Below are 24,166 nucleotides of genomic sequence, written 5' to 3'. Positions count from 1 at the left end.
CCCATATCTGCAGGTATACTCCTGTACGGTAGCAGCCCCATATCTGCAGGTATACTCCTATACGGTAGCAGCCCCATATCTGCAGGTATACTCCTGTACGGTAACAGCCCCTTATCTGCAGGTATACTCCTGTACGGTAGCAGCCCCATCACACACACTTCCGGGCGGGGATCAGCGGCAGCACCCACCTTGCACGGGAAGAGCACAGCGGACGCCACCTTCTCCATCGCCAGGTTCCGGATGCTGGGGGTGAGGGACGCCCTACACGAGGGGCAGCAGCTCAGCTTCTGGCGGCATTGGTTACACACGAGGTGCCCGGCCTGGCACTGCAGGATGGGGGGCAGGACATAGTCAAAACACACCGGACACTCGAACAGCGACGTCAGCTCGTGGTGCTGCTGGGACACGGGGCCCGGGATCGCCGCTGCCGCCGCCGGGGACGGTGGAGGGGCGGCAGGGCCGGAGGCAGCGGATATCGTGGTGCTGGTGACCGCGGGGGATGGCGTGTGCGGTGGCGGCGGCTTCTGTTTACCGCAGGGCTTGCTGGCACAGGGTCCGGCGGAGGACGGGCGGCTCATGTCTGTCCGAATCAACCATGGAACTGGGCGGAGCGCTACGGGGAAGCAGAGAGGAAGCTTCCGGGCACCGGAGGGAGGCAGAACGGCTCAGCACTCCGCGGTCACCGGGCTCCTACACAGTCCGCCCCTCCAGGCTGTCAGCGGCCACACGGCTCTGCCTACCTTCTGGAACATTGTCACACGTCATCGCCGCCGACGTCACAGCCGCCATGTGAGGAGCGGAGGCGGAGCCTGCTGAAATCATGAGACTGGGTCTCTGGATGTGACGTCAGCTGTCAGTGTGGCAAACTTGGCGGGAAAGTGTCCACTGCACAGGGTGGGGGGCTGTGGTGCGGAGACGAGACTCAGTCACATGGTACAGCGCAGTCATGTGACATCACTCTTGTTTTTTTAGTGCGAGATGAAGTCATGTGACCATATTGGCGATGGGCGGAGGAGAAGATGCTGGTGGAGCCCGGAGGGGCTGAGATGCCGGACCTCTCCTGTGCTGTTCTCGGCTGCCGGGCAGGAGGGTGGCGGTAGTTCTCTCCCCTCATGGCCGGCGAGCTGTGTTCGGTGTCTCGCTGCTGGCCTCGCCTTGTATGTCGGGGTGACATGGAGCACGACCACCTAATGGCACAGTGCAGCCGGCAGTTCCCGCCTTGTGTTGGCTTTGAGGACGTGATGTCCGTGTGATTCTCCGGTCAGGGCCATCACATTCTAGCAGGATTTCCCTGGGTTTTCCCTGTCTCGGCCTCTTTCACACGTCTGTGGTCTCCGGTACCTGTGTGGTGACAGTTTTCACACTCATCTGTGCTGACGACGGCTCTCACTAGTCTCCCCTGATCTGCCGGGATCGGCAGGAGCACAGGAGAACCATGAAAGCAGGTGGGGGCTTTTGAGACTCTTAGGCCGGCCTCACACTCAGCGTATGTAAATACGGTCAGTTTTCTATGGCCGTAATGCGCAGAAAAGTCCCCAAAATAGTGATCCGTAGGCAGGGTGTGTCAGCGTATTTTGCGCATGGCATCCTCCGTATGTAATCCGTATGGCATCCGTACTGCGAGATTTTCGCGCAGGCTTGCAAAACCGACATCTAATGGATTTATGTGCTCAAATGTTCGGGAAAACATATATACAGTATATATGTCATTGAGACACATCTAATATATAATTGCCTAGAATACTACTTCCTGCAATTTGTGCCAACTTCCGTGGCTTTGTCCGGAGCTAATGTCCGGAGATAAGTGACGTCACCAGTGTCCTACACCCAGGCAGAGCACAGTGGCCCCAGGCAGAGCACAGGGGCCCCAGGCAGAACATGGGGCCCCAGGCAGCATATGGGGCCCCAGGCAGAGCACAGGGGCCCCAGGCAGCATATGGGGCCCCAGGCAGAGCACAAGGGCCCCAGGCAGCATATGGGGCCCCAGGCAGAGCACACACCAAATCGGAGGCCGAGGGGCCCCGCCAACCAAATCGGAGGCCGAGGAGCCCCGCCCACCAAATCGAAGGCCGAGCGGCCCCGCCCACCAAAGCGGAGGCCGAGGGGCCCGGCCCCGCCCACCACATCGGAGGCCGAGGGGCCCCGACCACCACATCGGAGGCCGAGGGTCCCCGCCCACCAAATCGGAGGCCGAGGGTCCCCGCCCACCAAATCGGAGGCCGAGGGTCTCCGCCCACCAAATCGGAGGCCGAGGGTCCCCGCCCACCAAATCGGAGGCCGAAGGGCCCCGCCCACCACATCGGAGGCCGAGGGGCCCCGCCCACCACATCGGAGGCCGAGGGGCCCCGCCCACCACATCGGAGGCCGAGGGGCCCCGCCCACCACATCGGAGGCCGAGGGGCCCCGCCCACCACATCGGAGGCCGAGGGGCCCCGCCCACCACATCGGAGGCCGAGGGGCCCCGCCCACCAAATCGGAGGCCGAGGGGCCCCGCCCACCAAATCGGAGGCCGAGGGGCCCCGCCCACCAAAAGTAAGTGCGCCCCCGGGTGCAAAAGTAAGTACGCCCCCGGGTGCAAAAGTAAGTGCGCCCTTGGGTGCAAAAGTAAGTGTGCCCCCGGGTGCAAAAGTGCGCCCCCGGGTGCAAAAGTAAGTGCGCCCCCGGGTGCAAAAGTAAGCGCGCCCCCGGCCCCGGGTGCAAAAGTAAGCGCGCCCCCCAGTCCCGTGTGTGAAAAGTGCTGCTGTAAAGCTGGTAGCGCTGTTCAAGCACCATGTATTTCCTTCAGGAAATGCCCATCTAATATATAATTGCCTAGAATACTACTTCCTGCAATTTGTGCCAACTTCCGTGGCTTTGTCCGGAGCTAATGTCCGGAGATAATGTCCGGAGATAAGTGACGTCACCAGTGTCCTACACCCAGGCAGAGCACAGGGGCCCCAGGCAGCATATGGGGCCCCAGGCAGAGCACAGGGGCCCCAGGCAGAGCACAGGGGCCCCAGGCAGCATATGGGGCCCCAGGCAGAGCACAGGGGCCCCAGGCAGCCTATGGGGCCCCAGGCAGAGCACAGGGGCCCCAGGCAGAACATGGGGCCCCAGGCAGAGCACAGTGGCCCCAGGCAGAGCACAGGGGCCCCAGGCAGAACATGGGGCCCCAGGCAGAGCACAGGGGCCCCAGGCAGCATATGGGGCCCCAGGCAGAGCACAGTGGCCCCAGGCAGCATATGGGGCCCCAGGCAGAGCACAGTGGCCCCAGGCAGAGCACAGGGGCCCCAGGCAGCATATGGGGCCCCAGGCAGAGCACAGGGGCCCCAGGCAGCTTATGGGGCCCCAGGCAGAGCACAGTGGCCCCAGGCAGAACATGGGGCCCCAGGCAGAGCACAGTCGCCCCAGGCAGAGCACAGGGGCCCCAGACAGAACATGGGGCCCCAGACAGAACATGGGGCCCCAGGCAGAGCACAGGGGCCCCAGGCAGCATATGGGGCCCCAGGCAGAGCACAGGGGCCCCAGGCAGAGCACAGGGGCCCCAGACAGCATATGGGGCCCCAGGCAGAGCACAGTGGTCCCAGGCAGAGCACAGGGGCCCCAGGCAGCGTATGGGGCCCCAGGCAGAGCACAGTGGCCCCAGGCAGAGCACAGGGGCCCCAGGCAGAACATGGGGCCCCAGGCAGAGCACAGGGGCCCCAGGCAGCATATGGGGCCCCAGGCAGAGCACAGTGGCCCCAGGCAGCATATGGGGCCCCAGGCAGAGCACAGTGGCCCCAGGCAGAGCACAGGGGCCCCAGGCAGCATATGGGGCCCCAGGCAGAGCACAGGGGCCCCAGGCAGAGCACAGGGGCCCCAGGCAGCTTATGGGGCCCCAGGCAGAGCACAGTGGCCCCAGGCAGAACATGGGGCCCCAGGCAGAGCACAGTGGCCCCAGGCAGAGCACAGGGGCCCCAGACAGAACATGGGGCCCCAGGCAGAGCACAGGGGCCCCAGGCAGCATATGGGGCCCCAGGCAGAGCACAGGGGCCCCAGGCAGCATATGGGGCCCCAGGCAGAGCACAGTGGTCCCAGGCAGAGCACAGGGGCCCCAGGCAGCCTATGGGGCCCCAGGCAGAGCACAGTGGCCCCAGGCAGAGCACAGGGGCCCCAGGCAGAGCACAGGGGCCCCAGGCAGCATATGGGGCCCCAGGCAGAGCACAGTGGTCCCAGGTAGAGCACAGGGGCCCCAGGCAGCCTATGGGGCCCCAGGCAGAGCACAGGGGCCCCAGGCAGCATATGGGGCCCCAGGCAGAGCACAGGGGCCCCAGGCAGCATATGGGGCCCCAGGCAGAGCACAGTGGCCCCAGGCAGAATATGGGGCCCCAGGCAGAGCACAGGGGCCCCAGGCAGAGCACAGGGGCCCCAGGCAGAGCACAGGGGCCCCAGTCAGCATATGGGGCCCCAGGCAGAGCACAGGGGCCCCAGGCAGCATATGGGGCCCCAGGCAGAGCACAGCGATATTTTGGACCACTGTGCGGTGTTTCAGACCCCCTGTGTGATGTCTGGGGCCCTGTTCTTAAGTATATTAAAGATTAAAGTAACGTATATTAAAGTATATTATAGATCAAATTTGACAAGTTTATGAGCACCATTGAGTGATATACTCAAGAATGACATAATTTTTCAACATTTTATGGTTTCAAACTGTAAACACTCAGAGTTTTTTTTACTTCAACCAGAAAACCTTAACGGTTCATAAAAAACTTGACTGTTCAGGATATGATAAAAGTCATAGTATTCTGAATCTTTAACTTATAAAGATACCTTTACATGGGGTGATTATTGGTTCCAGAGAGGCTTTCGGCCGATAATCATACACATGGCTGGTGACAGGACAATACAATATAAACGTTCAAAGGTAAACACTGATAACATTAAAATCTAATATATAATTGCCTAGAATACTACTTCCGGCAATTTGTGCCAACTTCCGTGGCTTTGTCCGGAGATAAGTGACGTCACCAGCATCCTACACCCGCTCAGGGTGGACAAAGATATATGCCTTCGTGGTGCGCGGCACTTTTCTGATTGGTTGCCGCCTGCCGCGAGCGACCAATCAGAAATGTGCCGTACTGTCAAGAATTGTCAAGAGCTGGTGAGTGCAGCCATTTTTTGTTCTTTCTTACTATTATTTATTAATTGTATTATTCTTACATTTGAATAAATAAAGTATATATGGATTCTAGACTCCCGATTCTTTAGAATCGGGCTGCCATCTAGTATATATATATTCTATATTTATATTTAATTCAGCGCGATATATGTGAAAAGCCAGTAATTCAATTGCCGGCTTCTCATTTCTCTTTCCCAAACCCGACATGATATGAGACATGGTTTACATACAGTAAACCATCTCATATCCCTTTTTTTGCATATTCCACACTACTAATGTTAGTAGTGTGTATGTGCAAAATTTGGGTGCTGTAGCTGCTAAAATAAAGGGTTAAATGGCGGAAAAAATTGGCGTGGGCTCTCGCGCAATTTTCTCCGCCAGAGTGGTAAAGCCAGTGACTGAGGGCAGATATTAATAGCCTGGAGAGGGTCCATGGTTATTGGCCCCCCCTGGCTACAAACATCTGCCTCCAGCCACCCCAGAAAAGGTACATCTGGAAGATGCGCCTATTCTGGCACTTGGCCACTCTCTTCCCACTCCAGTGTAGCGGTGGGATATGGGGTAATGAAGGGTTAATGTCACCTTGCTATTGTAAGGTGACATTAAGCCAGATTAATAATGGGGAGGCGTCAATTATGTCACCTATCCATTATTAATCCAATTGTATGAAAGGGTTAAAAAACACATTATTAAAAATTATTTTAATGAAATAAACACACAGGGTGTTTTAATATTTTATTGCTCTCTCAATCCACCTGAAGACCTTCGCTCTGCAAAATAATAAACCAACAATATACATAGCTTGTGATGAACTGTCACGTCCCACGAAGTAAATCCATCTGAAGGGGTTAAATCATTTTACAGGCAGGAGCTGTGCTAAAGCACTCGCTCGTACCTGTAAACCCCGGGTGCTGAAAGGAAAGCAGGATGATCTGTACTTACCTTGAGTTGCGGTGAGGCGCCCTCTGCTGGATGAACTCATATGAACTCGAGCGTAGGAACTTTTCCAAGGCTCCAGTTCATGAGGACATCCAGCAGAGGGCGCCTCACCGCAACTCAAGGTAAGTACAGATCACCCAGCTTTCCTTTCAGCACCCGGGGTTTACAGGTACGAGCGAGTGCTTTAGCACAGCTCCTGCCTGTAAAATGATTTAAACCCTTCAGATGGATTTACTTCGTGGGACGTGACAGTTCATCAGAAGGTACAGTGGGGCAAAAAAGTATTTAGTCAGTCAGCAATAGTGCAAGTTCCACCACTTAAAAAGATGAGAGGCGTCTGTAATTTACATCATAGGTAGACCTCAACTATGGGAGACAAACTGAGAAAAAAAAATCCAGAAAATCACATTGTCTGTTTTTTTTATCATTTTATTTGCATATTCTGGTGGAAAATAAGTATTTGGTCAGAAACAAACAATCAAGATTTCTGGCTCTCACAGACCTGTAACTTCTTCTTTAAGAGTCTCCTCTTTCCTCCACTCATTACCTGTAGTAATGGCACCTGTTTAAACTTGTTATCAGTATAAAAAGACACCTGTGCACACCCTCAAACAGTCTGACTCCAAACTCCACTATGGTGAAGACCAAAGAGCTGTCAAAGGACACCAGAAACAAAATTGTAGCCCTGCACCAGGCTGGGAAGACTGAATCTGCAATAGCCAACCAGCTTGGAGTGAAGAAATCAACAGTGGGAGCAATAATTAGAAAATGGAAGACAGATAATCTCCCTCGATCTGGGGCTCCACGCAAAATCCCACCACGTGGGGTCAGAATGATCACAAGAACGGTGAGCAAACATCCCAGAGCCACGCGGGGGGACCTAGTGAATGAACTGCAGAGAGCTGGGACCAATGTAACAAGACCTACCATAAGTAACACACTACGCCACCATGGACTCAGATCCTGCAGTGCCAGACGTGTCCCACTGCTTAAGCCAGTACATGTCCGGGCCCGTCTGAAGTTTGCTAGAGAGCATTTGGATGATCGAGAGGAGTTTTGGGAGAATGTCCTATGGTCTGATGAAACCAAACTGGAACTGTTTGGTAGAAACACAACTTGTCGTGTTTGGAGGAAAAAGAATACTGAGTTGCATCCATCAAACACCATACCTACTGTAAAGCATGGTGGTGGAAACATCATGCTTTGGGGCTGTTTCTCTGCAAAGGGGCCAGGACGACTGATCCGGGTACATGAAAGAATGAATGGGGCCATGTATCGTGAGATTTTGAGTGCAAACCTCCTTCCATCAGCAAGGGCATTGAAGATGAAACGTGGCTGGGTCTTTCAACATGACAATGATCCAAAGCACACCGCCAGGGCAACGAAGGAGTGGCTTCGTAAGAAGCATTTCAAGGTCCTGGAGTGGCCTAGCCAGTCTCCAGATCTCAACCCTATAGAAAACCTTTGGAGGGAGTTGAAAGTCCGTGTTGCCAAGCGAAAAGCCAAAAACATCACTGCTCTAGAGGAGATCTGCATGGAGGAATGGGCCAACATACCAACAACAGTGTGTGGCAACCTTGTGAAGACTTACAGAAAACGTTTGACCTCTGTCATTGCCAACACAGGATATATTACAAAGTATTGAGATGAAATTTTGGTTCTGACCAAATACTTATTTTCCACCAGAATATGCAAATAAAATGATAAAAAAACAGACAATGTGATTTTCTGGATTTTTTTTTTCTCAGTTTGTCTCCCATAGTTGAGGTCTACCTATGATGTAAATTACAGACGCCTCTCATCTTTTTAAGTGGTGGAAATTGCACTATTGCTGACTGACTAAATACTTTTTTGCCCCACTGTATGTATATTGTTGGTTTATTATTTTGCAGAGCGAGGGTCTTCAGGTGGATTGAGAGAGCAATAAAATATTAAAACACCCTGTGTGTTTATTTCATTAAAATAATTTTTAATAATGTGTGTGTGTGTGTGTGTGTGTGTGTGTGTTAAAAAACACCCTTTCATACAATTGGATTAATGGATAGGTGACATAATTGACGCCTCCATTATTAATCTGGCTTAATGTCACCTTACAATAGCAAGGTGACATTAACCCTTCATTACCCCATATCCCACCGCTACACGGGAGTGGGAAGAGAGTGGCCAAGTGCCAGAATAGGCGCATCTTGCAGATGTGCCTTTTCTGGGGTGGCTGGGGGCAGATGTTTGTAGCCGGGGGGGGGGGGGGCAATAACCATGGACCCTCTCCTGGCTATTATTATCTGCCCTCAGTCACTGGCTTTACCACTCTGGCGGAGAAAATTGCGCGGGAGCCCACGCCAATTTTTTCCGCCATTTAACCCTTTATTTTAGCAGCTACAGCACCCAAATTTTGCACATACACACTACTAACATTAGTAGTGTGGAATATGCAAAAAAAAAGGGGATATCAGATGGTTTACTGTATGTAAACCATATCTCATATTCTGTCGGGTTTGTGAAGGAGAAATGAAAAGCCGGCAATTGAATTACCGGCTTTTCACTAACACCGCTGCGTATTTCTCGCAAGTCACACTGCTGGTCCGTGTGGAATCCGTATTTTTCTCGCCCCCATAGACTTTCATTGGCGATTTTTTTTGCGCAATACGGTGACAAACGCAGCATGCTGCGATTTTCTACGGCCGTACAAGACCGTATATTACGGATGCGTAATATACGGCAGATATGAGCTGGGCCATAGAGATTCATTGGGCCGTGTGTAATGCGAATTTTACGGACGTAGTTTATGCGCTCATACATCCGTAAAACTCGCTAGTGTGAGGCCGGCTTTAGGCTACTTTCACACTAGCGTCGTACGACGCAAACTGTGATTAGAAAACACAACGGTGGCAGCGGATGCAGTTTTAGTAAAACAAATAACCTATATCCATAGTTTATAGAATAGATAAAAACATATACTTTTATTTGAATAAAGTTAAAAACCATGAAACAACTACAGCAGATACACACAAGCGTGCTCCCTAACACAACCCTAGATGGGGTACTACACCAATCACTGCCTGACAGCGGAGGTTGGCACCCTATACACAGATACGAGACTGGCGCCCCCACTCTTCGACGGCTGACTCTGTTACTCCTACCATCCGCCCTGAACAAAGTGTCCAACACTCACTGTCATCTGGTCCCGACAGGAAAAATATTTTTCAGACAGGATGGGTAAGCAGTGGGTATATATATTGAATTGCTCATACAGGGCTGCATGTGGCAGGGTGAGAGACACGGACTAAGACACTGGTGCAAAAAATAAAAAGTGCTCGTGCAAAAACTTCTCACCAACTCTGTACCCTGTTCATGAATACCCTGCCTAGCTGTGGGGGTTGGCACCCTACTGTACAGCGGATATGGCGCCCCCACTCAGCGATGGCTGGCCCTGAAGAAACCCTGTTGATATTCTAATAATTTATCCGATATGGGTTAACAAAAAGGGTATGATTAGGCCCATTGGGCACGGCAACCAGGCAGGCATATAACACCACGATCTTTAACAGGAGATTACAGTTTAGCTGATAATAAACATCATAACAGAGGGTGAGAACCGATACTTATCAAACATTGATGAGCTGAACACCTCAACGCGTTTCGCCACGGAGGCTCATCAGGAGGCCCAGATATGTAGATATAAAACTGCAGCGGATGCAGTTTTACAACGCATCCGTTGCCCCATTGTGATGTCCGGGGAGGAGGGGGCGGAGTTCCGGTCGGATATGGCAGACACGACGCACCAAAAAACGTTACATGTAACGTTTTTTTGTGCCGACGGTCTGACTCAACACGACTCAACCGTCGCACGACGGTTGCGATGTGTGTCAATCCGTCGCAATGCGATGCTAATGTAAGTCTATGGAGAAAAAACGCATCCTGCAAGCAATTTTGCAGGATGCGTTTTTTTCTACAAAACGACGCATAGCGACGTGCAGTGCACGACGCTAGTGTGAAAGTAGCCTAACTCCCATCATCTGACACTTGCTGCCGCTAATAACAGTGACCGCAGGAGCGGGTAATCGGGGTGTTCCTCAGCTGCCCGCTGCTATCTAATTAAATGAGTGAATAACCCGTCGTGGGTTCCCCCTTATTTTCTTGAACCAACCAGGCAAAACTCACAGCTGGGGGTTGCATCCCTCAGCTGTCAGCTTCTGCAAGGATGGTTATCAAGAATAGAGGCGTTCCCATGCTGTTCTTTAAATTATTAAATAAATTTAAAAAACGGCGTGAGGTCCCCCCTCCCCCCCCCCGCATTTTTGAAAACCAGCCTTGTTAAAGCAGACAGCTGGGGGCTGGTATTCTCAGGCTGGTAAGGGCCATTGATATAGGCCCCCCAGCCTAAAAACAGCCCACAGCTGCTCAGAAAAGGCACATCTATTAGATGCTCCAATTCTGGCGCTTTGCCCGTCTCTTCCCACTTGCCCTGTAGCAATGGCAAGTGGGGGGGTTGATGCCACCTTTGTATTGTCAGGTGACATCAAGCCCACGGCTTAGTAATGGAGAGGCGTCTATCAGACACCTCTCCATTACTAATCCTATAGTTGTATTGTAAATAAAGACACAGAATAAAATCCTTTATTTGAAAAAATGACAGACACCTTTAATATTCTCAATTAAACCATACTTGCGACCTCGCCTAATTCCACCGAAGCCCTCGATCTCCTGTAGTAATAATAAAATAAAAAAACAATATATCATACCTGTCTGTCATTGTGTCCCACACCGTAATCCATGTCTGGAGGCTAAATAGTTTTCAACCTGGACAGTGCCAAGATGTGACCGTCCCGGCTGAAAACCACTGGTGAATGAGCTGCTGCGAGTGACGTCACTGAGGCTGCGTTCCCAGCCTGCCTGTACTGCGGTGACCTCAGGACCGTGAGAAAGTGCCAGTTATGATGTCGCAGCCGCCGGTGAATGATGCTGCACTCTCAGCAGCTCATTCACCAGTGGTTTTCAGCCTAAATTGTAGTGTGTTTCGAAAGGAGTCATTTCAAAGTGACTCCACTGTCTTTTATCCAACCAGCCCTTTTTGAACATCTTAACCCCTTTCTGACCTTGGACGGGATAGTACGTCCAAGGTCAGAAGCCCCGCTTTGATGCGGGCTCCGGCAGTGAGCCCGCATCAAAGCCGGGACATGTCAGCTGTTTTTAACAGCTGACATGTGCCCGTAATAGGCGCGGGCAGAATCGCGATCTGCCCGCGCCTATTAACTAGTTAAATGCCGCTGTCAAACGCAGACAGCGGCATTTAACTACCGCATCCGGCCGGGCAGCCGGAAATGATGGCATCGCCGACCTCCGTCACATGATCGGAGGTCTGCGTTGCTGCAGAATAGTAACCATAGAGGTCCTTGAGACCTCTATGGTTACTGATCCCCAGCAGCTGTGAGCGCCACCCTGTGGTCGGCGCTCACAGCACACCTGATTTTCTGCTACGTAGCAGCGAACAGCAGATCGCTGCTATGTAGCAGAGGCGATCGCACTGTGCCTGCTTCTAGCCTCCCATGGAGGCTATTGAAGCATGGCAAAAGTAAAAAAAAATGTGAAAAAAACAAAAATATAAAAGTTTAAATCACCTCCCTTTCGCCCCATTCAAAATAAATCAATAAAAAAAAAATCAAACCTACACATATTTGGTATCGCCGCTTTCAGAATTGCCCGATCTATCAATAAAAAAAAAAGCATTAACGTGATCGCTGAACGGCGTAGCGAGAAAAAAATTAGAGACTCCAGAATTACGTTTTTTTGGTCGCCGCGACATTGCATTAAAATGCAATAACGGGCGATCAAAAGAACGTATCTGCACCGAATTTGAATCATTAAAAACGCCAGCTCCTCACGCAAAAAATAAGCCCTCAACCGACCCCAGATCATGAAAAATGGAGACGCTACGAGTATCGGAAAATGGCGCAATTTTGTTTTGTTTTTTTTTAGCAACGTTTGGAATTTTTTTTCACCACTTAGGTAAAAAATAACGTCATGTTAGGTGTCTATGAACTCGTACTGATCTGGCACTAACACCATGGGGATGCGATTCACTTCCGTATTTGGAGGTGATTGCCTAGAGTTTTTGGACGTGCGAGTTACCGTCGAAAGCGGGGATTTGTGTACATCTACAGTATCTATCGAAAGCCCACCGCGACAAATTCAGTTTTACATTTCAATAGCCTTCATCCCCCCCATACAAAATGTTCCCTTCCCTTCAGTCAATTATTGCGGACACGTAGGGTCAACAATACACCTCAGGGTTTTGAACAACAATCTGGCGAGCTGTGCAATAGATTACGGGCTAGAGGCTACCCCGAGGGTATATTGCAGATGGCGAAAAACCGGGTCGATGTCCGTTCACATGAACAAGATTTGGGTAGAGTCACTCCAGCGGCGCCGCGTTTTAATTTTTGTTTCAAGTACGGTCCTTTGGATCGGGAGATAAGGGCCTCAATCAGGAGACATTGGCATCTCCTGGAGAGGGACAAGGAGCTCTCGGATAGGGCGGTTGGAGGTCCCTTAATCTCAAACAAACGCAGCACACGCATTAGGGATGTGCTAGTTCATAATAGTAAGATTCACTTACATAAGACTTTTGCATCTGGTTCCACCAGTATTTCCGGTTTGGAAGGGGACCATCCTTGCCATATAGGACCTTTGGGTTTTATGGCAGGGTCGACTGGGGAGGTGTTGGCTGATTTCCGCAGCGATGCAGCTTTATTGTTGAGTTTGAATAATACATCACTCTTGCAAGAAGAAAGCATACCTCATGGCTCAGTCTCTAAATCGTTTGTGGGTGGGGTTCCCTCTACATTTATGCCGGTTACATCTCCTGGCAATATGGTGGATCTTTTTGAAACCTTGGTTCTTAAAGACATAGAAGCCTTGATTTATAAGGAGGCACCCCCTAATCTTACTGTGCCTGAAAAAACAGCTTTGAAGGATATGGCTAGTTGGACTGATGTCGTGATACGTCCTGCCGATAAAGGGGGTAAGACAGTCTTGTTGCCTAGTGAAGCATATCTCTCAGAGGCAACACGATTGTTATCCGAGGCCAATGTCTACTGCAAGTTGCAAAAGGATCCCACCAATAGATTTAAGATTGAATTACAATCATTTTTGAGGACTGCAGTGGAACAACGCGTTATCACTCAAAAAAAAGCAGAGAAATTGTTCCCCACCTTTCCCACTAAGCCATATTGGTATTATCTCCCCAAAGTACACAAATCCATCACCCAACCCCCCGGCAGACCTATTGTGTCGGGGGTGGGATCTCTAACTGAACCCCTTTCCCAGTACTTGGAATGGCTTTTACACCCCATACTCGTTTCTGTCCCGTCCTACATCAGGGACACGAACTCCTTCCTGGATCGCATTCGTGATTTTTGTTGGCAGCCGGGGTTCTCCATGGCATCCATCGATGTGGTCAATTTATACACCATGATTCCTCAACAGATGGGGGTGGACTCCATCAGGCGGGTTCTGTCAACCACTGATAGGAGCATTGACTTCATCGATTTTGTGTGCAATGGGCTTAGTTTTATACTTACCCATAATGCCATTACTTTCATGGACTCTTGGTACCTCCAGACCACTGGGACTGCCATGGGGACCCCGGTTGCATGTATATTCGCGAATCTGTACTTGGCGGTTTTCGAGGAAGATTTTATTTACTCCTCGAAGAACCAATTTTTGCGACATATTCGACTTTTTCTCAGGTATGTTGATGACGTGTTCCTGGTGTGGGACGGCACGGAGGACGAGTTTGCACTCTTTGTTGAGTACTTGAATGACACTAACACCATGGGGATGCGATTCACTTCCGTATTTGGAGGTGATTGCCTAGAGTTTTTGGACGTGCGAGTTACCGTCGAAAACGGGGATTTGTGTACATCTATCTATCGAAAGCCCACCGCGACAAATTCAGTTTTACATTTCATTAGCTTTCATCCCCCCCATACAAAACGTTCCCTTCCCTTCAGTCAATTATTGCGGACACGTAGGGTCAACAATACACCTCAGGGTTTTGAACAACAATCTGGAGAGCTTTGCAATAGATTACGGGCTAGAGGCTACCCCGAGGGTATATTGCAGATGGCGAAAAACCGGGTCGATGTCCATTCACATGAACAAGATTTGGGTAGAGTCACTCCAGCGGCGCCGCGTTTTAATTTTTGTTTCAAGTACGGTCCTTTGGATCGGGAGATAAGGGCCTCAATCAGGAGACATTGGCATCTCCTGGAGAGGGACAAGGAGCTCTCGGATAGGGCGGTTGGAGGTCCCTTAATCTCAAACAAACGCAGCACACGCATTAGGGATGTGCTAGTTCATAATAGGACCCCAAATCCTCAGGTTAAATGGTTGGAATTATCGACATTAAAGGGCAACTACCGCTGTGGACATTGTCATTTTTGCACATATCATGTTACTGGACGGGCCTTGAATATTGGCCCTGTAAAGCACACAGTTCAACAGTTTATTTCGTGCAAAACTGACTATGTCGTATATGTACTTTTCTGCCCCTGTAAGCGGTTCTATGTGGGCAAAACTATCCGTCAATTATATGTACGCTTCAGAGAACATGTCAGATCCATCCAGAGGGGCAAAGGTGTCCCGAGACTTATTAATCATGTCAGGGATTTCCATGAAGGAAGATCTGAGGTTCTAACTTTTGCAGGAATAGAGAGGGTAGTCTTACCAGTGCAAGGAGGGGATCTGCATAAATTATTATTAAGACAAGAAACTAAATGGATCATCCGTACGCGGGCTATGGGTCCTGCCGGTTTTAATGACCGGATTGATATGTCTGTATTCTTATGACCCCTGTCTGTCTGGTTTCCCCTGCCTAATTCCCTATAGTATTTATTTATCACTGGTCCTCCTAATCTTGTTTGCTCTTATCATTCAGTCTTTGTCCATTAATCTGGAATCTATATATATAATTTTTTATTTTTTTTTGTTAGTACTCATTTGCATATTTGCACATATATTCATAATATTGATATTTTTCTGTTGGCTTTAGGTCCGCGGTCTGTTGCTTTCATAGGTATGCTCCGCCAGCTTTTGTTTTTAATTGATTTCATTCATGTTATGTATATGTTTTTTATCATTATCTGTTGTATTAAGGCACCTGTATTGTGGGCGTGTGACGGCAGTGGGTGGGTTTGCTCACCTATTTCCATCAGCGTCACCTCAGTGCTTCAGACCTGTTGAAGCGCTGCTTCAGCGCGAAACGATCGTTGTCACTCCTGCTCACCTCCTCTTTCCTGCACTCCCCCGAGCCGTGAAGACGCGGCTATGAATATGCTTCAATAAAAGATTGGACCACACTTCCTGGTGAGTGCTGCCGCATTTTTTTCTTGGTTTCATTCATTGTTCCACTGTTTCCATGCGAGCACCTCCAGTTCTGACGTCGGACTTTCCGTTCACATTACATGTGAACCACGGTTCACTCCAGGGAAGCTAGGCTGTGCAGCACCATTTTTTTTCTTTTTTCTTGATATTGGTCACATTGTGTTTGGGCTAGCACGCCTGGAACCGGAGTAGTGGTATCATAATCATTGACGTTTTTTACCGCAATATGGATCTCGACGTCTCTGCAATACGTGTGGGGCTATTAGCCGGCCGGGAGGATGTGGCTAATTATTTTAAGGAGTGTGAGCAGGCAGATCAGATACACATGCTGAGCACTAAAAATCTGGAGTACAAGCTTATGAACCTATCTGAAAGAGAAATCAGACTGTTTTGGACTAACAACTCTCTTCAATCTTATGCGGACAATGGCCGAGACCCAAGGGGACTACGTGTCTGGAAGGAGATATCACATTTCAGTAGTGATGTTTCGTTTAAATTGGAATGGGAAAAAATCATGCTTAAGAGTTCCCAAGAATTACTTTTATTGGTTTTGAAATCCAACATGCAGAATTATGAGTCATTAAAAACTGATATAGCCAAAACTCAGACCGAACTTAAGAGCAGACTCACGGAAAGCCAATGGTCTTCCTTTAATAAAAAACTGGATAGTAAGTTAATTCCAATCCAGGCTGAAATTAAACAGAGGAAGAGGGACAAATTTATCCGTGACAAAAATGACTATGACTCTGGACAGATTTTTTCATGGCAAAAGTCACAGAAGGATAATTTTCCGTCCCATTCCAAAATGAATAAGCCAAACGTTAAGAAACGTAAATTCAGAAAACGCAACCAATTTCATCGCAATGAGTACATAACCACTGAGTCAGATTCGAGTCTGAGTGAAGGGCAAACTACAGGAATGGATCCAATGGACAGTTCTATCTCTGAAGCTTCAACTTCCACAGCACCCCCTTTAGGAGAAGAACACGTAGGGGGAGGAGGAAACACAGGTTACGTTCCCGGCTGGAGACGCAAGAGGAAGAATGTGTCTTGGAGACAGGGGCATTAGCATCATCTATTACTGAGGACTGTGTCATTAATTTAACGGACCGGGTTTTGGAGCCATCACAACTCAGCTTATTGGCTAAAGGCCTTAATTATTGTATCCCTGATAAATTTGACTTTGTTGATTTCCGGATTGATCTATTTAAAGCCATTAGAAAGATTCACTTACATAAGGCTTTTGCATCTGGTTTCACCAGTATTTCCGGTTTGGAAGGGGACCATCCTTGCCATATAGGACCTTTGGGTTTTATGGCAGGGTCGACCTGGGAGGTGTTGGCTGATTTCCGCAGCGATGCGGCTTTATTGTTGAGTTTGAATAATACATCACTCTTGCAAGAAGAAAGCATACCTCATGGCTCAGTCTCTAAATCGTTTGTGGGTGGGGTTCCCTCTACATTTACGCCGGTGACATCTCCTGGCAATATGGTGGATCTTTTTGAAACCTTGGTTCTTAAAGACATAGAAGCCTTGATTTATAAGGAGGCACCCCCTAATCTTACTGTGCCTGAAAAAACAGCTTTGAAGGATATGGCTAGTTGGACTGATGTCGTGATACGTCCTGCCGATAAAGGGGGTAAGACAGTCTTGTTGCCTAGTGAAGCATATCTCTCAGAGGCAACACGATTGTTATCCGAGGCTAATGTCTACTGCAAGTTGCAAAAGGATCCCACCAATAGATTTAAGATTGAATTACAATCATTTTTGAGGACTGCAGTGGAACAACGCGTTATCACTCAAAAAAAGGCAGAGAAATTGTTCCCCACCTTTCCCACTAAGCCATATTGGTATTATCTCCCCAAAGTACACAAATCCATCACCCAACCCCCCGGCAGACCTATTGTGTCGGGGGTGGGATCTCTAACTGAACCCCTTTCCCAGTACTTGGAATGGCTTTTACACCCCATACTCGTTTCTGTCCCGTCCTACATCAGGGACACGAACTCCTTCCTGGATCGCATTCGTAATTTTTGTTGGCAGCCGGGGTTCTCCACGGCATCCATCGATGTGGTCAATTTATACACCATGATTCCTCAACAGATGGGGGTGGACTCCATCAGGCGGGTTCTGTCAACCACTGATAGGAGCATTGACTTCATCGATTTTGTGTGCAATGGGCTTAGTTTTATACTTACCCATAATGCCTTTACTTTCATGGACTCTTGGTACCTCCAGACCACTGGGACTGCCATGGGGACCCCGGTTGCATGTGTATTCGCGAATCTGTACTTGGCGGTTTTCGGGGAGGATTTTATTTACTCCTCGAAGAACCAATTTTTGCGACATATTCGACTTTTTCTCAGGTATGTTGATGACGTGTTCCTGGTGTGGGACGGCACGGAGGACGAGTTTGCACTCTTTGTTGAGTACTTGAATGACACTAACCCCATGGGGATGCGATTCACTTCCGTATTTGGAGGTGATTGCCTAGAGTTTTTGGACGTGCGAGTTACCGTCGAAAATGGGGATTTGTGTACATCTATCTATCGAAAGCCCACTGCGACAAATTCAGTTTTACATTTCATTAGCTTTCATCCCCCCCATTCAAAACGTTCCCTTCCCTTCAGTCAATTATTGCGGACACGTAGGGTCAACAATACACCTCAGGGTTTTGAACAACAATCTGGCGAGCTTTGCAATAGATTACGGGCTAGAGGCTACCCCGAGGGTATATTGCAGATGGCGAAAAACCGGGTCGATGTCCGTTCACATGAACAAGATTTGGGTAGAGTCACTCCAGCGGCGCCGCGTTTTAATTTTTGTTTCAAGTACGGTCCTTTGGATCGGGAGATAAGGGCCTCAATCAGGAGACATTGGCATCTCCTGGAGAGGGACAAGGAGCTCTCGGATAGGGCGGTTGGAGGTCCCTTAATCTCAAACAAACGCAGCACACGCATTAGGGATGTGCTAGTTCATAATAGGACCCCAAATCCTCAGGTTAAATGGTTGGAATTATCGACATTAAAGGGCAACTACCGCTGTGGACATTGTCATTTTTGCACATATCATGTTACTGGACGGGCCTTGAATATTGGCCCTGTAAAGCACACAGTTCAACAGTTTATTTCGTGCAAAACTGACTATGTCGTATATGTACTTTTCTGCCCCGTAAGCGGTTCTATGTGGGCAAAACTATCCGTCAATTATATGTACGCTTCAGAGAACATGTCAGATCCATCCAGACGGGCAAAGGTGTCCCGAGACTTATTAATCATGTCAGGGATTTCCATGAAGGAAGATCTGAGGTTCTAACTTTTGCAGGAATAGAGAGGGTAGTCTTACCAGTGCAAGGAGGGGATCTGCATAAATTATTATTAAGACAAGAAACTAAATGGATCATCCGTATGCGGGCTATGGGTCCTGCCGGTTTTAATGACCGGATTGATATGTCTGTATTCTTATGACCCCTGTCTGTCTGGTTTCCCCTGCCTAATTCCCTATAGTATTTATTTATCACTGGTCCTCCTAATCTTGTTTGCTCTTATCATTCAGTCTTTGTCCATTAATCTGGAATCTATATATATAATTTTTTTTTTTTTTTTGTTAGTACTCATTTGCATATTTGCACATATATTCATAATATTGATATTTTTCTGTTGGCTTTAGGACACAGACACAGAATAAAATCCTGTATTTGAAAAAATGACACAGACACCTTTAATATTCTCAATTAAACCATACTTGCGACCTCGCCTAATTCCACCGAAGCCCTCGATCTCCTGTAGTAATAATAAAATTAAAAAAAACAATATATCATACCTGTCTGTCATTGTGTCCCACACCGTAATCCATGTCTGGAGGCTAAATAGTTTTCAACCTAGACAGTGCCAAGATGTGACCGTCCCGGCTGAAAACCACTGGTGAATGAGCTGCTGCGAGTGACGTCACTGAGGCTGCGTTCCCAGCCTGCCTGTACTGCGGTGACCTCAGGACCGTGAGAAAGTGCCAGTTATGATGTCGCAGCCGCCGGTGAATGATGCTGCACTCTCAGCAGCTCATTCACCAGTGGTTTTCAGCCTAAATTGTAGTGTGTTTCGAAAGGAGTCATTTCAAAGTGACTCCACTGTCTTTTATCCAACCAGCCCTTTTTGAACATCTTAACCCCTTTCTGACCTTGGACGGGATAGTACGTCCAAGGTCAGAAGCCCCGCTTTGATGCGGGCTCCGGCAGTGAGCCCGCATCAAAGCCGGGACATGTCAGCTGTTTTTAACAGCTGACATGTGCCCGTAATAGGCGCGGGCAGAATCGCGATCTGCCCGCGCCTATTAACTAGTTAAATGCCGCTGTCAAACGCAGACAGCGGCATTTAACTACCGCATCCGGCCGGGCAGCTGGAAATGATGGCATCGCCGACCCCTGTCACATGATCGGAGGTCGGCGATGCTGCAGAATAGTAACCATAGAGGTCCTTGAGACCTCTATGGTTACTGATCCCCAGCAGCTGTGAGCGCCACCCTGTGGTCGGCGCTCACAGCACACCTGATTTTCTGCTACGTAGCAGCGAACAGCAGATCGCTGCTATGTAGCAGAGGCGATCGCACTGTGCCTGCTTCTAGCCTCCCATGGAGGCTATTGAAGCATGGCAAAAGTAAAAAAAAAAAAGTTAAAAAAAATGTGAAAAAAATAAAAATATAAAAGTTTAAATCACCTCCCTTTCGCCCCATTCAAAATAAATCAATAAAAAAAAAATCAAACCTACACATATTTGGTATCGCCGCTTTCAGAATTGCCCGATCTATCAATAAAAAAAAAAGCATTAACCTGATCGCTGAACGGCGTAGCGAGAAAAAAATTCGAGACTCCAGAATTACGTTTTTTTGGTTGTTGCGACATTGCATTAAAATGCAATAACGGGCGATCAAAAGAACGTATCTGCACCGAATTTGAATCATTAAAAACGCCAGCTCGTCACGCAAAAAATAAGCCCTCAACCGACCCCAGATCATGAAAAATGGAGACGCTACGAGTATCGGAAAATGGCGCAATTTTGTTTTTGTTTTTTTAGCAAAGTTTGGAATTTTTTTTCACCACTTAGGTAAAAAATAACGTCATGTTAGGTGTCTATGAACTCGTACTGATCTGGAGAATCATAATAGTAGGTCAGTTTTAGCATTTAGTGAACCTAGCAAAAAAGCCAAACAAAAAACAAGTGTGGTACTGCACTTTTTTTGCAATTTCACCACACTTGGAATTTTTTTCCCGTTTTCTAGTACACGACACGCTAAAACCAATGATGTGGTTCAAAAGTACAACTCATCCCTCAAAAAATAAGCCATCACATGGCCAAATTGACGGAAAAATAAAAAAGTTATGGCTCTGGGAAAGAGGGGAGTGAAAAACGAACACGGAAAAACGGAAAATCCCAAGGTCATGAAGGGGTAAAGCATTTGTATTTTCGATAGAAATGAATGTGAAATTCTTTTGAGTGTTGTGTGAGTGCTCATTTCTTGGAGTTTCTAGAAGCAGTCACTCAAAAAGTTGTTTCAGGAAAAGAAGACTCCTTCAACAAGTCCCCAAGAGATTCCTGAAGTGGTTTCTAATTCATAAAGGTTTGAAAAAAAGCTGTAGCCTAAGGCTTTATTAGCACATTAGTATCTTATATCAGTATTTCAGCAATGCAAAAAAACAAATGTAGGAGTGGCTTATATCCAAAACAACTGTTCTGAATGTTACTATTTCTTTTTTTATTATCTCTGTAGGTTAAACACCTGAATTTGGTTCAAGGCTTTATTCGCACCTCAGTATTAGGGCAGAGACAGACTGCGGTATTTCTCCTGCAAGAATCGGATCGTAAAACTCATACTGGCCTGGCACATCCACTGACCTGAGCCTGACAGCTGTGTAGTAATCCATCACGCTGACATGCTCCGGTCAGGAGAGGTGCCGGCCAGTGCGTGCAGTGTGATGCCATTCTCGAGTGAGTTATACATCTATCTGGCTCAGCCCTTATCAGTAATACTAGATGGTGGCCCGATTCTAAAGTATCGGGTATTCTAGAATATGCATGTCCACATATATTGCCCAGCCCACGTAGTATATTGCCCAGCCACGTAGTATATTGCCCAGCCACGTAGTATATTGCCCAGTGACGTAGTATACAGCACAGAGCCACGTAGTATATTGCACAGCGACATAGCATACAGCACAGAGCCACATAGTATATTGCACAGCGACGTAGTATACAGCACAGAGCCACGTGGTATATTGCTCAGCCACGTAGTATATGGGCCAGTCACATAGTATATTGCCCAGCAACATAGTATATTGCCCAGTGACGTAGCATATTGCTCAGCCATGTAGTATATTGCCCAGTGACGTAGTATACAGCACAGAGCCACGTAGTATATTGCACAGCGACGTAGTATACAGCACAGAGCCACGTAGTATATTGCCCAGCCACGTATGTCACAGGTTAAAAAATAAACATACTCACCTTCCGAGGGCCCCTTGTAGTTCTGTCGCCTCCTCGCGCTGGCGTGCAGGACCTGTGATGACGTCGCGGTCACATGACCGTGTCGCGGTCACATGACCGTGACGTCACGGCAGGTCCTCGCGCAGGATCTGTGATGACGTCACGGTCACATGACCGTGACGTCATAGCAGATCCTTCTCACAGACCATCCTTGCCACCGGAACCTGCCGCTTGCATGGACTGGTCACCGGAGCGTCGCGAGGAGCTGGAAAGGCGGCGGAAGGTGAGTATATAATTTTTTATTATTTTAACATTAGATGTTTTTACTATTGACGCTGCATAGGCAGCATCAATAGTAAAAACTTGGTCACACAGGGTTAATAGTGGCGGTAACGGAGTGAGTTACCCGCCGCATAACGCAGTCCGTAACCGCTGGCATTAACCCTGTGTGAGCGTTGACTGCGGGGCCTCTCTGACCTTTCCGGCACCTGCGCACTGCAGTACTTTGCTCTGCCCTCAACAGGGCAGACAAAGTACGCCTGCGCCGGAGCCGCGGCGTAAAGACCCGAAGAGGACGTCATGGAATGAAGATGGGAGGCGCCGGAGCGGACCGGAGACACCCATTTGACCAGACCGCACCGGGACCGCCCCTGGGTGAGTATAATCTAACGTCTTTTTCTCCTCTTTCAAGTATCTACAGCATTACAGAATGCTGTAGATAAGCCCCTGATGCCGGTGAGCTTACCTCACCAGCAGGGTGGATAAAAATCAATGTTTTTTTAAAAAAAAATCTGATTTTTTTGATTTAAATCGGATTTTTTTGATTTAAATCAGATTTTTTTCAATAAACTGCTTTTTGAGGAAAATATTTTACCATCCAAAGGTTCTTCCATCATGAGATAAAGCTGAGTTGTTTAACTCAGTAGAATAAAGGCTGTATATGTGTAACATTCACAATGCCATGCTCTTCCAGAGGTTTCTGTAGGATTAGTGGGCAGTTTCTCTCCTATATTATCACAGACGCTCGCTTTACTTACGCAGTTCTCAAAACTGAATTTGACTCAGCAGAGGTCCCAGCCTCTTCACGGCAAAAATGTTACAACATGAACAGAGTTGAGAAAAAGACCTTAATCCTATTGTTCTACAAACCTATGAATACAGAATCAACCCCTTCAGTGCCAAGTCCAAGAAGTTAGACAATATGTTTCTGATTGTTTGGAGTGGAATAGATCTGCACAACACAAGAAGAATGTGAATCTAAGTGTGAGGAGGAGGAAGGGCAAGCAGACAAGAAAATGAAAGTGAAACTTTGAGCACAATACTGCAGCATAGCCACAGACAGACAAGTCTAGATCTGTTTGTGTGTACGATACGATCTGAAGTTTATTACATTCTTTCCTTATAATGGCAGCAGGCTGTAAAAGAGACCCAGTTTGGGAATATTTTAATGAAGCTCCTTCGCCTATCGGTAAGGCAGGCATGCGTGCAAAATGCAAACGATGCAACAAAGAGATGCAAGGCCTGGTGGCGCGAATGAGGCAACATCATGAGAAGTGCGGTGATGAAGATGACCAAAGAAACACTTCTGAACAGGCAGGATCTTCAGGTTGGTAAACATTTTTATTGAATCCTATTTCTAAAGACTGAACTGTCATGTGTGAGAAAAATTATATTTCTTATTATTACTGCATGTTACTGTCATTTGGTACAGTTATGAAGAAAAACAAATATTCCTTTTGGGGCAGGGGCAGTGATGTGTTGTGTACAATAAGCAGAAATTGTATAAACAATAAAATAACAGCATTGACTTTTTTTGTTTAGGGGAATTCATGGATTCTGGAAACTATCCACCTCCAAGATCACCATCATCCTGTTCTACAGTTTCAGAGTTATCCATCCAGGATAGTGCTTCATTAGCAGCAGCATCATCATCAGACACCCACAGCCACATATCACCATCACCCAAAAGGAAGAAAAAACCTTTACCTCCTGGAACCACCATAGATAGGTTTGTGATAAGAACTAGCAGATTAGAAAAAGAGTTGATTGATGAAAAAATTGCCCATTTTATTTATGCAACGAACTCTTCTTTCCGTCTGACTGAGAACCCACATTTCATTAATATGGTTCAGTCACTGAGACCAGGATACAGTCCACCCAGCAGAGCTGATGTTGCAGGGAAACTGCTGGATCAAGTGTATGACAGAGAAATGGAGCAATGCGCAACAGC

General features: G+C 48.1%; 1 protein-coding gene across 1 annotated transcript in view; it reads right to left on the bottom strand.

Moving 5' to 3' along the window:
- The window catches only part of SIAH2 (siah E3 ubiquitin protein ligase 2), a 38,732-nt gene extending 37,844 nt beyond the window's left edge, over positions 1-888 (bottom strand). Inside the window, exon 1 of the mRNA XM_077290762.1 lies at positions 189-888. Coding sequence (XP_077146877.1) covers positions 189-578 — 390 coding nt within the window. The 5' untranslated portion in view covers positions 579-888. The remainder of the gene's footprint in view (positions 1-188) is intronic.
- Between the last annotated feature and the right edge of the window lie 23,278 nt (positions 889-24,166).

This window comes from Ranitomeya variabilis, chromosome 2 (genome assembly GCF_051348905.1).
Source record: "Ranitomeya variabilis isolate aRanVar5 chromosome 2, aRanVar5.hap1, whole genome shotgun sequence".
NCBI lineage: Eukaryota > Metazoa > Chordata > Amphibia > Anura > Dendrobatidae > Ranitomeya > Ranitomeya variabilis.
The sequence above is the reverse complement of the archived record's forward strand: the minus strand, read 5'-3'. Positions and strand labels throughout refer to the sequence as shown.